This window comes from Fundulus heteroclitus, chromosome 8 (assembly GCF_011125445.2).
Source record: "Fundulus heteroclitus isolate FHET01 chromosome 8, MU-UCD_Fhet_4.1, whole genome shotgun sequence".
In the NCBI taxonomy this organism is placed as follows: Eukaryota; Metazoa; Chordata; class Actinopteri; order Cyprinodontiformes; family Fundulidae; genus Fundulus; species Fundulus heteroclitus.
The window spans coordinates 3,318,073-3,335,478 of record NC_046368.1 but is presented as its reverse complement, the minus strand read 5'-3'; the positions used below and the strand labels follow the sequence as shown (position 1 = coordinate 3,335,478).

At 43.5% G+C, this 17,406-nt stretch overlaps 1 protein-coding gene across 1 annotated transcript; it reads left to right on the top strand.

Annotated features, from left to right (window-relative positions):
- The first annotated feature begins 2,999 nt into the window (after nt 1–2,999).
- LOC118564008 lies at nt 3,000–16,342 on the top strand. The gene is made up of 4 exons (XM_036140694.1): nt 3,000–3,023; nt 3,722–3,771; nt 13,798–14,980; nt 16,319–16,342. Exons 1-4 carry the CDS (start codon nt 3,000–3,002, stop codon nt 16,340–16,342), a joined length of 1,281 nt encoding a protein of 426 aa, XP_035996587.1.
- Nucleotides 16,343–17,406: the final 1,064 nt, after the last annotated feature.

Genomic DNA, 17,406 nt, shown 5'->3' with positions numbered 1-17,406 from the left:
CTACATGCTACCCTTTTCCCCATAACTTTTAAAGTGGCCTTTTAACAGTTTTTGGTAATGTGCATTAGATATATCCCAAAACCCTCCTTTACCAATTCTAGGCCCGGATATACTTAATTCCTTTGAGGAGAGCCTTACATCTAGCTTAACACTCATATATAAACATAGAGGTATTGGTTCTCATTTGATGTCTATGTGAAAGCTTACCAACTCCCTTTGAAAGTCTAGAGTAGAATCTGTGCCTTAAGCTTGTGAATGTCAGTTGGACCCATGCAAAATGTGTAAAGTTAGATCCCAATGTGTAAAACAGCTGGAGGTATAACTTTATAAAGGATTATACTTTATTGGTAACTTCAAAACAGGAAACATCCTCACCTTACAATCTTTGTGAAAACTTTTTCCTTTGCAGAAACTTTGTCATAAGTGCAGTCGGCTCCACAGCTGCTGCAGCAGATCAACCTGTGCTCGACACGTTTGCAGGGACATTTAGAATTAAGGATACATTTTAATCACTTATTGTGTGAAAATAACAATATCACTGTAATTTGTATTTACTTATTAGGTTTTTCATTAAATTGAAATTACATTCTTAACCCAAAGGGGAAAGGAATTGTTGGTTTAACTCCTGTTATTGGGTTTCTTCAATGAGTGGTGCATGGCTGCCTGCAGGAAGGATCTCCTGCAGTGGTCTGTCTGTCTGTCTGTGGATGTGGAGAAGCTTCTCACTGAAGACTCTCTGTTGTTGTTTGGCAATCTGATGAAGAGGATGCTCAGGATTATATTATATATATTATATTTCCTTGAAAAATCATCTCTAGAGGTTATAGAGGAATCCCCAGAAAGAAGACAGCTTTCTTTATTGAAGAAGCTCAGCAAGCTTTCTTCAAGTCAGTTACTGTGATGCTTCAAGTCAATTGCATTTGGTGCTGCCCCTACAGATAATGACAGAAGAGATAACGCTCTACAAAACAGAAAAGATCTGCAGCATCTTGCAACAAACACTGAAGGACATAAGTCTCTTTAATATATCCACTATACCTGATAGGACTTTTACACTGTTTTATGTCAGGGAAAGTGAAATGGTAAGATTGTCCAATCAAGGACAGCATGAGTCATACATTGTGTAGTTCAACAGACATGATAATATTATATATGAAACAGAACCCTTGGCCACTCCTTGGCCATAAATGTATCACATTATGTGACCTTTGTTCCTTTAAAATTCCTTTAAAAATTATGTAATATAGATACTCTGAAGATATTCTGGATCATGTAACGAAAGTAATTTCCCTCTGGGATTATTAAAGTATGTCTGATTCTGATACTCATTTGCCAGTTGATCCTGCACATTATATTTTGATTATCAGAACCTGTGGTTTATATGCAACAGGGTGTATAATGACACAAAAAAGATGCATCTCCTTAAAAAAAGTTCCCCCTTCTGTATTTCTTATACTTTTCAATAAAGGCAGCCTTCACTGAGACAGCTTTAACAAATGGGTTGAGGTTGATGTTAGGAAAACTACTAAGCGAAATATTATCTACACTTCTTGAAAGAATAATCCGATTATATTTCACATTAGTAAAGTAATATTTTACTTTAGCGGGGCATGAACACAGACTAAATGGAAGGCACCTCTGCTATGGTTCCAGCCTATACATGGTAGAACACGTGACACTGAAAGCTTTGGCAAATGTAATTAAAGAATTGTCTACCTTCCCTGAACGAGTATAAATCTATTAAGCATATTTTATTAGATATGTCATCAAAATGCATATAAATGCAGCTGTTTGCCTTTAATTGCAGAAAACGCCTGTCGGCTCAGGTGAAGGTCGCTTACAAAAAAGTCACTCTTTTTCTCTCTTATTTCAACAATTTGAGGGAGAATAAAAGAGTACCCCAAAAAAGTCATAAAAACAAGACTCAAAAACCAGAACAAGCGTGAGGAATTTTACTACTGGTACACCTTTGTTACAGCGTACTCAAATACAGTCAGACATCCATCCATGCATTTCCGTCACGCTTGTCCCTTGAGGGGTCACCAGGGGTGCTGGTGCCTATCTCCAGCATTCCACGGACAAGAGGAGTGGTACACCCTGGACAGGTTGCCAGTCTATCGCAGCAGTCAGACATATGCATCTCAAAATTCTGTAGCATCAAGTTTTCAGGGTGTATTTATACTAATCCATCTACATTGCTGTTGCTGTCAAAGTATGACACATTTAGCCAAATCCTCATGCAGGAGATTATAAGGCATCTTGCTCAGCATCCTGTTTGGTCTTCAGCTCAGCTGGGCTTTCATATTTGGAGAGAATGTATTCTTGCATAAATTGTTTCCACAGCATCGTTTACACATTGACTCTGGCCATTCTTGGACTTGGCAGAACTGCTTTCACAAATATCTTCCAGAAACACCTTCGCAGCACTCAACATCTTTATGAATTAATAATTCCACTATATTCTTTTCTTTCATATACTTGTGTTATACTTCTCTAATCTTTTATAATTCTATTTCAACTTGCATTGGTTTATTCCATGTTATCTATTTCTACAGTTATCTATGTCATCTGTATGTCAATGTGTAGCACCTTGTCACCAAAGCAAATTCTTCAAATGTGTAAAACTCTACTTGGCTTTTTAGTATGTTTCATCTTTTATATTTTTCTGATCCTCACAGGTTTGTGATTCGGGGACCATCATGGCACAGTGAGTACATCTGGATAAAAAACAGAATTAAACCAAGTAATCCTAAAGTGCTGTGGTTGTTCTGTGATTCTGTGTTTGTCAGAGAAACAATATTATGGACTATTTCTAATGTGTTACATCACCCTGAAGATTATTGCTACATGCTTGTCAATGATGTAATAAAAAGAAAACCACACAAATATAATCTCACAGAAACCAGACCAGAGATATAGACAAATATTCCGTCTCTGCGTTAATAGATCTTCCTCATGTTGGAGTCCAGAAGACGTTCCAACCAGAGTCTATTGGCTTCATGATTGTTGAGGAAGGAGACCGGGTAGCTTGCTAGCCCCCCTCTCCTCGGGAGCCCCAGGAGAAAAAGTAGTGGTTGTGTCAGAGTCTGGTCTTATGTTCCGGCTGCGCTCTAGGGCAGCGGCTAGGCGTACAGCTCCGACCAATTTCGCTAGAAATTACTCATCTACCCAGCCGATCGGTACATGACCGCTAGCGCCTGCTGGAGTTACACGGCTGTCGCGGGAGTTTAGCAGCCAGGCTAAAGGCTAAACCATTCATTTTTTTCCCCCCAGTGTCCTGTCTAGCAATGTGGCCATAAGAATTGATATCTTAAAGCCAAATAGAGCTCGACAGATTTTACTTTCACAAGTGGAGCAAACAGCTTTCGCCATAATGCTCCGCTTGATTTGTGCATGTAAATAGCTTTATTGTGATTCCTGCAGGGAGAATTTCAAATTATATGGACACTACAATGGGAAAGTAGGAGAGTAAAAGAAAAACAAGAAGAGAGAAAAAAAAGCCAATAGGACCACGCCCCCCAGGCCCCGCCCCCGGAACAGACGCCCCCCCCCCATTCAGATCGCCGCTCCCATCCATCCTGCTCTCCAACGTCCGCTCACTGGATAACAAAATTGACCATCTACAACTCGAACTCCCTGCAATGAGGGAATTTAGGGACTGCTGCGCTCTCATCCTGACAGAGACATGGCTTAGTTCATCAATCCCAGACCACGCCGTTAGCCTGGAGGGGCTAGCTACTTTCCACACCGACAGAAACAAAGAACTCAGAGGTAAGACCCCAGGTCCCCTCTGCGTTTACATCAATAACGGTGTAAAAATGCTAGATTAGTCACAAGTTTTTGCTCTCTGGACATCGAGCTTATGATTATTAGCTGCAGACTTTTTTATCTGCCTAGAGAGTTCACTGTTGTTGTTGTTATCACAGCGGTTTACGTGCCTCATAGCGCAAACACAAAAGAGGCTATGAGTGTCCTCTATCAAGCAATCTCTGAGCTGCAATCTGCACACACAGAGGGGGTTTTAATCATTGCTGGGGATTTTAACCAGGCAAATATGAAAACTGTTCTCCTTCAGTTCTACCAACACGTGGATTTTGCAACTCGGGGAGAGAACACTCTAGACTTAGTTTACACAAATATTAAAGGCGCACCCCCGCCCCCACCTGGGCTCTTCAGATCATCTCTCTGTTATGCTAATTCCTGCATTCAGGCCCCTGCTGATCAGAGCAAAACCTACAGTGAAGCAGGTGAGGGTGTGGACTGAGGGAGCAATGGAGGCACTCCAGGACAGTTTTGAGTGCTCTGACTGGGACACGTTCAAAGCTGCAGCAACTTATGAGGACAAGATCAACGTTGATGAGTACGCCATGACTGTGTCAGCCTACATCAACAAATGCATTGAGGACCAGCACCACCAAGACCATAATCACCCGAGCAAACCAACGACCCTGGATTACTGTGGAGGTCTGTCGAGTGCTAAAAGCACGGAACTCAGCCTTCAAGTCTGGAGACAAGGAGGCTCTGAGGACAGCGAGAGCCAACTTGAACTTTGCCATCAGGTTGGCGAAGCGGAACCACAGTCAGAAAATCCAGGAGCTTTTCCATGATGCCAGCAACACCAGGAGCATGTGAAAGGCATACGGCAGTGTTGTAGTCAAGTCACTATGCCTCGAGTCCGAGTCCAGGTTCGAGTCACCAGTGTTCAAGTCCGAGTCAAGTCCAAGTCATTAAAAAAAAATCTGAGTCGAGTCCGAGTCGAGTCCACTACTCATCCGAGTCAAGTCCGAGTCGAGTCACTATTGATCCAAGTTCGTTGTAGGAACATGCCGTGACGTGTGATGTATGACATGAAGCAGTAACATTCCATTGCACTAATAACTCTTTCGCTGTAGTTACCCTGGTTTTACTCGGTAAAACTACTGCTTTTTCCAAGTCTAAGACGTCTCCTAACCATGGTTTTTAAACATTGTTGTTATGGAACGTGCAACAGCGACTCGAGGTACGCTGATAGGCCGCATATGAAGGATGTTAAAGCCGCAAGCGGCGTCGATCGGCCCTCGCAGCCAAGCGCACTCCGGCCTATTGGCCACCGCCGCGGTGCCGGCCGGCGGGCGGGGTTCGCGCATCGCCGGCCGCCCACCACCGCAGATGCTGTCACGCATTTTCCTCGCCCGTCCACCGGGCGATTCACACAAACGCGTTCGGCAGCGTTCCCCCATTACTCACAACAAATCTGGTGCAGACCGGTCGGTACAGCGAGGAGATACAGCCGTTGGATAATGATAATGCATTTGGCCACCAGACCGGACTAAATTGTTCGGCGGGCCGGAAAATTTATACCGATTCCTGGACGGTGACTACAAACAGAAAAAAAACGGCCGATGACGCCATGAACGCCGAGCAGGAGAAAAACAACGACTTACCTTTCTATCAACTCGGCCCGTTTCCAGTCTTTCCGAGCCCTCGACACTCAAGCCATCGTTTGAGCTGAACGTTGGTATGTTGTTCCACAGTTCTACCAGTAAACTGGGCGCCTGGACATCCTCTTGTGAAAGTTTAACAGCTGTAAAGTCGGTCATATCCTTTTATCTGCTGCATGTGTAACGGCTGGTTGCTACGAGCGCTCTCACACTGTTTGCCCAACCTTAGCGGCAAGGGGCGTTGCTCATGAGATGGTGACGTCACGTGCGCGGTACGACATTTAGATATTAAAATCATACACCAAATAATATTCTAATGACATATTAAAATTATAGCCTAATAATATAAAAAAAAGTCAAGTCTTTTTCTCAATTTCCGAGTCAGAATGATCTGAATGTAGGAGTCCGAGTCCAAGTTTGAGTCATCAGTGCTCAAGTCCAAGTCAAGTCACGAGTCTCTAAATTTAGCTAATGACTCGGACTCGAGTTCGAGTCTCGGACTCGAGTACTACAACACTGGCATACGGGCGATCACTGAATACAACACGCCCCCCCCCCCCCCCCCGGTGGGTGAAGTTGATGCTGACTTTCTTAATGGACTAAATAAATTCTTTTGGAGGTTTGGGGCACTAAACAGCACTCCAGCAGTGAAAGCTGTCCCCCATCAGGAAGAGGAGGTCCTCCGCCTTGACACCGTCGACGTGTGGAAGACACTGAGGAGAGTCAACCCGCGGAAGGCCCCAGGTCCCGACAACATACCTGGGTGGGTGCTCAAGGAGTGTGCAGGTCAGCTGGCTGGTGTCCTCACAGACATTTTTAACACCTCGCTGGACCAAGCCACAGTACCAGCATGCTTCAAGTCTGCCTCCATCATTCCGGGGCCGAAGAAACCTCAAGTCACCTGTTTCAACGACTACCGGCCTGTTGCACTGACTCCCATCATGATGAAGTGCTTTGAAAGGCTGGTAAAGGAACACATTGTCTCCAGTCTCCCATCAACACTCGACTCGTTCCAGTTTGCCTACCGGCGGAACCGCTCCACTGAGGACGCCATCTCCTCTGCTCTTCACCTGAGCCTGGCACACCTGGAGGAGAAGAACACGCACGTGCGGATGCTGTTCCTGGACTTCAGTTCAGTGTTTAATACCATCATCCCACAGCACCTGGTGGGAAAACTGGAACATCTGGACTTCAGCACACCCCTTCGCAACTGGCTGCTAGACTTTCTCACCAACAGACCTCAGTCAGTCCGGGTCATCAGAACATCTCTGATGTCATCACCCTCAGCACGGGCTCCCCTCAGGGCTGCGTCCTGAGCCCCCTGCTGTTCACCCTGATGACTCATGACTGCGTCCCCAGGTTCACCACCAATCACATCGTGAAGTTTGCTGACGACACAACGGTGGTGGGCCTGATCAGAGATGACAACGACCAGGACTACAGAGAGGAGGTGGAGCAGCTGGTGGGCTGGTGCAGAGACAACAGCCTGATCCTGAAGGTGTAGAAGACGAAGGAGATCATCGTCGACTTCAGGAAAAACCGTCCCCACCACGCTCCACTGCTCATCAACAACTCAGCGGTGGAGGTGGTCAGCAGCACCAAGTTCCTGGGGGTGCACATCATGGACAACCTCACCTGGACTGTGAACACCACGTCACTGGGGAAGAGGGCACAGAAGCGACTGTACTTCCTGCGGAGGATGAGGAGAGCCCGCCTGCCCCCGCCATCCTCACGACCTTTTACAGAAGCACCATAGAGAGCATTCTGACCAGCTGTCTCTGTGTGGTGTGGAGGCTGCAGTGCCTCCCACTGGAAGAACGTGAGGAGAGTGGTGAGGACAGCAGAGAGGATCATCGGGGCTCCTCTCCTCTTCATTAAGGACATTTCATCTCAGCGTTGCGTGTCCCGAGCCCATAACATCATTAGGGACCCCTCACACCCCCACCATGGACTGTTCTCCCTGCTGCCCTCTCGGAAGAGGTTCCAAAGCATGCGCTGCAGGTCCACCAGGTTCTGCGAAAGCTTTTTCCCTGTTGCCATTAGACTGTTGAAGTGCTGAACTATAAACTGGACTCTGAACCACATTCCCATATTTCCACATTTGCATCACTGCATCTCTATCTAGCATTACAAATGCTGCCAAACTCTTAGTTTCTAAATGCATTCTTGCACAAATGCCCTTTGCACAATCAATTCTGCACATACAAATGGTTCTAAAAATACTCACCTGTACACTGTGACTTCTCCTGCATTGTCTACATTTCAATTGTTTACTTTTAAATCACTGCTGCACCTTATACTGTAATTTAGAAGCTGTATGCAATGAAATTTCGTTCTGTACGCACTCTGTGCATACAAAATGACAAATAAAGTTGTCTAAGTTTAAGTCTGAAAGTCTATGTCTGGTCAGAAGTGGAAGCCTGAAAGGGGGCTTGGTCAGGGGTGCTCTGACCTTTTGTCTGTGGGGGTGGTTTAAAGAAGCACCCTGCTGAGAGGGGCCGTCCTTGCTGGGAAAATCTTCCACTCACAAACACCTCCAGAATTTTCTCTGGTCAAATGTTCAGATTTCAATCTGACTTTATATTTTTATTATGCCTTTAATATGGCACAACAAGACTTTCCAACCAGAGTCTATTGTTTGTGTTAAACTAGTGAAGATGTAAAGGTATACATCTTCTGGTTGGGTTTTTGGAGAACTGTGTGCCAATTATAGTCAGCGGATGTTGGAGCATGTTGGAGCATGTTGCTCCCCAGTCATCCCCGTACACCTCCCTCGCCAAAATATCGCCAAATTGAGAAACATTCTGTCCATAAGCCACTCTAACTATAAGCTTTGTCAAAATAGAAAGTTTTAAGATTAGTCTTAAAAGTAGACGGGGTGTCTGCCTCACGGACCAAAACTGGGAGTTGGTTCCACAGGAGAGGAGCCTGATAGCTAAAGGATCTGCCTCCCATTCTACTTTTAGAGACTCTAGGAACCACCAGCAGACCTGCAGCCTGAGAGCGAAGTGCTCTGTTAGGAACATACGGGGTAATCAGAGCTCTGATATATGATGGAGCTTGATTATTAAGGGCTTTATACGTTAGAAGAAGAATTTTAAATTCTATTCTTGATTTAACAGGAAGCCAATGAAGGGAAGCTAAAATTGGAGAAATATGATCCCTCTTGTTGATTTTCATCAGAACTCTTGCTGCAGCATTTTGGATCAGCTGAAAACTTTGAATTACATTTTGTGGACTTCCTGATAGTAAAGAATTACAATAGTCCAGCCTTGAAGTAACAAATGCATGGACTAGTTTTTCAGCGTCACCCCTAGACAGAATGTTTCTAATTTTGGCAATATTCCTGAGGTGAAAAAAGGAAACTCTGGAAACCTGTTTAATATGGGATTTAAATGACATGTCTTGGTCGAAAACAACACCAAGATTTTTAACTTTATTACCAGAGGCCAAGTTAATGCCATCTAGATTAAATGATTGATTAAGAAGTTGTTTTTTTTGAGGACTCTAGTCCAAAGATTAAAACTTCTGTATTGTTAGAATTTAAGTGCAGGAAATCAAGACATGCCTGCAGTCGAAGTAACTGATTGGATTCATCAGGATTTATGGATAAATATAGCTGAGTGTCATCAGCATAACAGTGGAAATTATTCCCATGCTGTCTGATAATTTTGCCAATCGGAAGCATATATATAGTAAAGAGAATTGGTCCAAGGACTGAACCCTGTGGTACTCCACAGGTGACCCTAGAGTTTGAGGAAGATTTATTATTAACATGAACAAACTGGAATCTGTCCGACAGATAAGATTTAAACCAGCCTAATGCTTTCCCCTTAATCCCTACAGTATGCTCAAGTCTTTGTAGGAGAATATTGTGATCAACTGTGTCAAATGCAGCACTGAGATCTAACAAGACAAGTATAGACACAAGTCCATTATCTGAGGCCATGAGAATATCATTAGTGACCTTCACCAGAGTTGCTTCAGTGCTATGATGAGCTCTGAAGCCTGACTGAAACTCCTCAAGTAGGTCATTACTTTGTAAATGTTCACATAGTTGATTAGCAACTACTTTCTCAAGAATTTTAGATAAGAAAAGAAGATTGGATATAGGTCTGTAATTTAATAACTTATCTTGATCAAGAGATGGTTTCTTAAGTAAAGGTTTAATAACAGCTACTTTAAAAGCCTGTGACACATATCCATTTACCAAGGATAGATTAATCATGTCTAACATAGGGCCACTAATCAAACGGAATACCTCCTTAAACAACTCGGTTGGGATCGGGTCTAACATACAGGTAGAAGGTTTAGATTAAGATAACATTTTAGATAGCTCAGAAAGCTCTACTGCTTCTAAACAGTTCAAACACTGTGCAGGTTCTAAATATTCCTCCAACACTGACTCACTTACTGAGGACGAGGTAATCATGTTTGAGAGGATGCCAATTATTTTATTTTAAATGGAATCAATTTTATTTATGAAGAATCCCATAAAATCATTACTGCTAAGAGTTAAGGGCATGGATGGATCAACAGAGCTGTGACTCCGTTTGGCAACTGTACTGAAGAGAAATCTAGGATTATTTTTGTTCTCTTCAATTAATGATGAAAAGTATGCTGCTCTAACTCTGCGAAGGGTCTTGTTATACAACAATAGACTGTCCCTCCAGATTAGGTAGGATTCCTCTTGGTGTGTAGAGCACCATTTTCTCTCCAATTTCCTAACATTGTGCTTCAAGGAACGCAGCTCTGAATTAAACCAGGGAGCCAGCTTCCTGTGAATAATCACCTTCTTTTTCATGGGAGCTACATTGTCTAATGCAGAATTCAATGATGAAGTAATATCGTTAACAAAGACATCTTTTTGTGAATGGGAAGAAACAACATTGCTGCTATCTTCAGGGTATTTCTGCAATACTGAGGATATTAAAATGGGGACAGACTCTTTAAAGTTTGATGCAGCATTATCTGATAAAGATCTACTATAATGGAACCCTCTTTTGGGGGTGGAGAACTTAGATTAAACTCAAATCTTATTAAAAAATGATCAGATTGGACAGGGTTCTATGGCATTGATTCTTCACAACCAATGCCATATGTCAACACAGTCCTCAGTATGGAGCCAAGAGTGCGTTCACATGCTGTGTCAACATGAATGTTAAAATCCCCCACTATAATAACCTTGTCAGTTTTAATCACCAAATCAAATAAGAAGTCTGACAACTGATCCAAAAACTGAGAGTAAGGGCCTGGTGGACGATACAAAACAACAAAGAGAAGAGGTTTTATTGCTTTGCAGTTTGGATGAGGGAAACTGAGGGTTAAATGTTCAAAAGAACTGTAGTTATTAATTGGCCTGGGACTAATTAATAAATCAGACTGAAAGATGGTTGCCACTCCTCCTCCTCTTCCCACAGATCTGGAAATGTGGAAATTTGAATAACTGGAGGGGGTTGACTCATTTATACTAACGTAGTCCTCTTGTAGCCAGGTTTCTGTGAGACAAAATAAATCAATCTGATTATCAGAAATCAATTCTATAACTAACAAAGTCTTTGGAGGGAGAGACCTTATATTTAATAGACCACATTTTATTATTTTATTTTTAGGTTCAAGGTGAACCATATTGATTTTTATTAGGTTTTTATGATTTGTTCCTTTTAGATCAGTTTTTGATCTGTTAAGTTTTGGCCGTGGGAAAGACACCGTCTCAATAGGGTAATGGGTGGGTAACAGTACGGAAGCTGCAGAGAGGTGTGTTAAACTACGGCTCTGCTTCCTGGTCTGGACCCTGGGTTGTCAGCATTTAGGAGAACTAATAAATCCGGCCAGATTCCTAGAAAGAAGAGCTGCACCATCCAAAGTAGGATGGATGCCGTCCCTCCGGATCAGACCAGGTTTTCCCCAGAAAGTTCTCCAGTTATCAATGTAGCCCACGTCGTTTTCAGGACACCACCTAGACAACCAGCGGTTGAATGATGACATGCGGCTAAACATGTCATCACTGGTCAGATCAGGCAGGGGACCAGAGAAAATTACAGAGTCCGACATAGTTTTAGCAAACTCACAAACCGAAGCAACACCATCTTTAGTTACCTCCGATCGGAGTGACCGGGTGTCATTCCCGCCAGCGTGAATAACAATCTTACTGTATTTACGCTTATCCTTAGCCAGCAGTTTCAGGTAAGATTCTATGTCGCCCGTTCTGGCCCCTGGCAGGCATTTAACTATGGTCCCTGGTGTCTCTAGTGCCATGTTTCTGACTATAGAGCTCCCTATAATCAGGGTCGGCTTCTCAGCGGGTGTGTCGCTGAGTGGAGAAAACTTGTTAGAAATGCAGACGGGTTGGTGGTGACCTGTGGGCTGAAATCTAGAGCTATGCTTCCTACGAACCATCAACCAGCCGGCCTGGTTACCTGGCTGCTCCGGTACAGCTTCTGGAGGACCGCTACCAGAACTAAACAAGGAGAAGCAGCATTTAGTTCCTATGCTCCACTTATCTGGAACAAACTTCCAGAAAACTGTAAAAGTGCAGAAAGCCTGAGTTCCTTTAAATCGAGATTAAAAACACATTTGTTTAGAATTGCCTTTGAATGTTCAAGTTAAAATGTTTTACTGTTTTCAAATGTTCTTTTTTGTTTCTACACTATCCCTACTTGCTTTTATTCTGTTTTATTGTCCTATATTTTAATCATGTAAAGCACTTTGCATTGTCTCTGTACTGAATTGTGCTATATAAATAAATTTGCCTTGCCTTGCCTTGCTACCGGAAGTTACTCTATGTGGCTCCGCGCTAGCAAAGGGGCGGCTATCAGCTGTTTTTTCCAAAGCACGGAGCCGGGTCTCCAATTCTGACACCATCGCCTCCAAAGCTACAAAAACACTACATTTATTACATGTACCATTATCACTAAAGGAGGCATAGAAATAACTAAACATCTGACACAGAGAGCAGGAGATCGGGGGAGACTTAGAGAGAGACGTAGAAGTGAAGGAGGGAGTAAAGGGGGAAGCCATTGTGGAGCTAAAGCTAGGCTAGGCTAGCGCCAAAAAAGCAAACCGTGTGAAACACAAGGAGTTCCCAAGCGGGATGTGCAGCTACAGAGAATGTTTTAAAAGTGCTTTATGTGTTAAAAACAGATGTTACAGCAAATATATTAAAGATAAAAGTGAGAGTCTGGAGCAACAGACCGTCGCTAACACTGTGAAAACAGGAAGTGACAAAATACGCCTTACCGCAAACAGGAAGCAGGAACATAATGCCTGCATGTGGGGCACTAGGGTGGCAACGTGTGAATGGGACTGTATAGCTGTTCTTCTGTTGGTAATTTTGCCAGGTTGAGTTTTGGATTGTTTTCCAACTTCTGCTGGCTTTTCGTGATAACAAATAATTTAAATATCTGAAATCACTAATTCCCTGAATTAGGATAGACCCATTGTTAATAAGTGCATTTGGCATCTATTAACAGATAAAGAAAGCCAAACCAACGTATCATAGCACCCATTACATTGATTTGATATTTTAAAGTTGGAGCTGCACAGTCAGTGATGCAGTGGGTTGTACTGTTACCATGCAGCAAGAAGATTCTGGATTTGAGTCCTACCCTTGCCCTAGTTCTTTCTGTATGAAGTTTGCATGTTCTCCCTGTGCATGCACAGGTTCTCTTCGGGTTCCTTCCACAGTCCAAAGACATGGCTGTTAGGTTAATCGGTCTCCTTAGATGTGAGTGTGGGCGTGAATGGTCTTGTTTGTCTCTGTGTGACCTGTTCAGGGTGTACCCCGCCTCTTGCCCATTGACAGCTGGAGATAGGCACCAGCACCCTTCATGGCCCCAATAGGAATAAGCATGTTAGAAGATGGATGGATTTTAAAGTTAATTTGCTGTTGTGTGGTTTCAATTTTATAATTTTTTTTATTGTTTTAAATGTGTAGCTTCATTAAAGGTGTTAAATACCAGAACTTATTAAATTATATTTCCTGATTAAATTCAATTAAATAAATTCAAGTCTTGGAAACTATTAAAATCAAATGAGAGAAGTGTTCCCATTCGTTTTGATACGTAGCCCTGGTTGCTGCATTGTAATGTTACGTCATGAAACTTTTCATTGGCCCGGAGACTCAGAATTAGACTTGTGTGGATATTTTTCATCTGCTTTCCCTCATCATTAAGTGAATCAATCATTCTTTATTCTTCTGCATTTGAAAGCAAAGCTGTACCATTAATTTTAAACAAAAAGTTAAATTTGAGGTTTGTTTGTGATTTATATATGAATGTGTTTCTGGAATCAATATATCTATTCCTGTTATATATTTTATTTTTTATGATGAATTTGATTTCAAGACATTCATTAAACATCTTCTCTGCTTTCACAGGAACAGAAACGATTCATGTGGGTTTGGAAACATCATCTCCAAAAGTGATCTGGTTCATTCAGGACCTCCTGAGGTCTTCCAGCTGAGAACAAAGAAAGAGAAGATTGGTCGTCTGACCACAGTAGCTGTTGGTGAAAGACACAAAAGCAAAGCACATAAAACCATCCTGCTTGTTGGAGAAACAGGAGCCGGAAAATCCACTCTAGTCAACGCTCTGTTCAACTACGCCGTGGGAGTGAAGTTTGAGGATGAAATCTGGTTTCAGGTCGTGGAGGAGGACAGAAGTCAGACGTCAGATGTGATTGTTTATGAGATCTTTGGTTTTCAGGACCAGACTCTGCCGTTCTCTCTGACCGTCATCGATACTCCTGGATATGGAGACCCACAATCGCCCGGTCATAATACCAGGATCAACCAGCAATTAGTGGAGTTATTCCAGTCAGATGGTGGCATTCAGGAAGTTCATGCAGTAGGTCTGGTCATGAAGGAGGAGGAGAGTTCAGTAAACGACCAGCTGAAGTACATCTATGATGTTATTTTGTCTCAGTTTGGAAAAGATGTGGAGAACAACATCGTAGCTCTCATGACAAACTCAACTGGAAAACCACCTAAAAAAGTTCTTGAAGCTCTTGAAGCTTCAAACATTAAATGTGCCAAAAATGAGAAGAATCAAGCTGCCTGCTTCCAGTTTGATAACTGCCAGGATGAGGAGCGAACAGAAGATTCAGAATTATCTATAGAGAATGCTTGGAGAGTAACAGAGAGAGGAATGAGACAGTTCACAGCCTTTCTGGGTAGATCTTCCCCTCAGCAGCTGAAGGTCCTGACAGCAGAGCAGAAAGAACGGCTCAGACTGACGGCCTGCATCCAAAACCTGCTGGAGAGAATCAGGTTCACTGAGTTAAAGCTCAGAGATGTAGAAATGATTCAATGGGTTCTTTGGAACAGCAAAGACAAGATGAAAAGTTATCAGAGGTTTACTGTCAGCATTCCTGAGACCTACAAAGAAGAAGAACCTCTCAACGATTCAAGGTGTGGTTTTGAGACGGCCGTCTGCTGCCTTGTCTGTCTGGAGAACTGCCACTACCCTGGATGCACAGAGGCTCCAGATGCTCAGCAGTGTGAGGTGATGAGGGGGGAGGACTGTTCTTCATGTACCAACAAGTGTCCCGTGTCAGACCATGTGAAACAAAACTGGAGATTTGTGACGAGGACCAAAAAAGTTGTGAAAAACAAAGAAGCTTTAGAACAGAAATATGGACAGAAACAGGGAGGAAAGAAGAAGGTGAAGCTCTCAGAAATACTTGAAACAGAGAAAATTAAACTAAACGTAGAGAAGAGCCACTTAATAAATGAAGCATGCATGTTTTTTATGAAACTGGATAAGTTTGTTAAGAATGAGGAATCGAGTGATGCCTCGGCGTCCACTTATGTCATGTTGGACCTCCTCATCAAGAAGATGAAGGGACAAGAGGATGAAGAACGGCTGAAGAAACTGGAGGAAATCTACGGCCGAATGGATGAGAGGACCAGAACAGCACAAAAGTACAGGTGCAGTTACTCTTTAAACTCTTCTAAATCATGCAGTTATGTTAGAGAAACGGTTCAACTTTTTTATAGTTTACAGAACTGTTATGAACTGAAGGACCCAGTATTCCAATCAGACAAACAGGTTAAACTTTGTAACAGTTCACTTTTCTCTCTCTCCGAAGACAGTCGCATTCTTCTCCTCTCCAGCTCCTTGCTTCCCCCCTCCCCCTCCCCTGCTTCTGCTTTGTTTTGTCTTTTCATGCTCTCTCTTCATAGGAACCGAAGCTCTAGAAATGATGGATCTCATCAGCTGGTCTCTCAATGCTATTGTTAAAATTTTTGCAACTAGAAGGCAGAGGACTGGGAATCCCTTGTGTCCCAATGGGACTCACTTCGTGGGATACATCTTGGACCCATGGGGGAAGTGGTCTACGGTATGTCTTTCGATTTTGTCAGTCGAGAACGTGGAAGACATGTTTGGATTCATGATACTTGGATTTCTTCTTTTTGGATTCGGAGAATATCTAATTTATCAGCAACTTCAAAGACTGTCGGTAGCAAATATGGCCATGATCAGGCTGCCGGCAGCTTACGACGCGATCATTAAGGCAATGAATGAGTAGAACAGTAAGTAGAACGAGCTGGAACGCAGACTGGCTACAGTGATTGAACTCAGAGGCGAGATGGGATAAAATCTGGACGTGAAACGTGAAAGAGCCCAAATAATTTGGAATCATATCAAGGAAACTGCCTGCTGGACGGCGTTCATGGACACACAAAACTCCAAACAACGACACTACTGATGCTCACTTGTCTCATGAACTTACACGCGACTAGTCTCCAATGTTAACCTCTACTTATGTGTCTTGTAATATTTGTGCTTTTCGTGCCAAGGTTTTTTATATCTCAAACTGTATCCTTTTAATGGGATAAAGTGTGATATGTGTGTTTTTCCCTCTCCCTTCCTATTGTGGCTCCTATCTTTCCACAGAGTAATGGCAGCACCCTGTGGTAACCGTGTAAGGCGGTGTCGTTGGCAGCATGGCCTCAGTAAATCGTCTCCCCCTGAAATGTTTGTGATGTTATTTTATGGGGGTTGTACTGAAACAGTAATTTCCCTCTGGGATTATTAAAGTATATCTGATTCTGATTTAAAACTGAACTGCGGCGAACACTGGGCAGCGGTTGCTGCTCAAAGTCCCAATATTGAACTCTTGCTGATGATCGGTGGTCAGAGGACAGGTGGAGGGTTAGAGCCGAGAAGACAATCCTGGGCAGGAAGATCAGGAGGATGAACCAGAAGCCGATGTCGGGAACAAGATCCAAGGTCATAGCCAGGTGTACAGAAATCAGATGAAGTGACAGGAGGAGATCCAGGACCAAGCCAGGCACAGTTCCAGGTTTGGTACACAAGCAGGCTTATGGGCTAGACGAGGTCAGGCAGGCTCGGTGATCAGGTAGCAGGTCCGGTTTGGTACACAAGCACTCCGAGCAGGCAGGGATCAGGCAGACAGGTCAGAAAAGGGATCAGGTGGGCTCAGAGGTTGAGAGGCAGAACAGGTCTGGAATAGGCAATCAGAAGTCAGAATGATTGCTGGAATAACTATTACCAAATGGCTTGAAATAATCTGGCACCGATGACAGGTCTGAAGGCTGGTTATATACTGGCAGATGCAGATGGAACAGGTGAGTGGAAATGAGGAACGGGGCGGAGCTAAGCAGGTATGTAGGATCAGTGATTAGACCAGCATCAGTGCCAAGATCATGACAGGACCCCCTTAAGGACGGATTCCAGATGCCCCTTTGGGCTGGTCAGGGTGGTTTCTATGGAAGGTCTGGATAAGGGTCTTGTCCAGCATATACCTGCCAGGAATCCAGGACCTCTCCTCTGGCCCATACCCTTACCAATCAATCAGGTACTGGACCCCTGTGCCTCTCCTCCTAGACCTCAGGATGCGGTTGATGGTGTAGACTGGATCACCGTTGATGAGTTGGGTGGGAGGAGGGGGTCTAGAGGTGGGCACGAATCGTGAGGTGGCAACAGGTTTGACCTGGGACACATGAAATGTTGGGTGTATT

Excerpts from the sequence above, each read along its gene's own strand:
- LOC118564008 (XM_036140694.1), top strand. The coding sequence starts at position 3,000 with ATGATTGTTGAGGAAGGAGACCGG. Across the intron at positions 3,024-3,721 it reads TTGTTGAGGAAGGAGACCGG|CCTGGAGGGGCTAGCTACTT; the intron begins GTAGCTTGCTAG and ends CCACGCCGTTAG. Across the intron at positions 14,981-16,318 it reads AGTGTCCCGTGTCAGACCAT|AGTAATGGCAGCACCCTGTG; the intron begins GTGAAACAAAAC and ends ATCTTTCCACAG.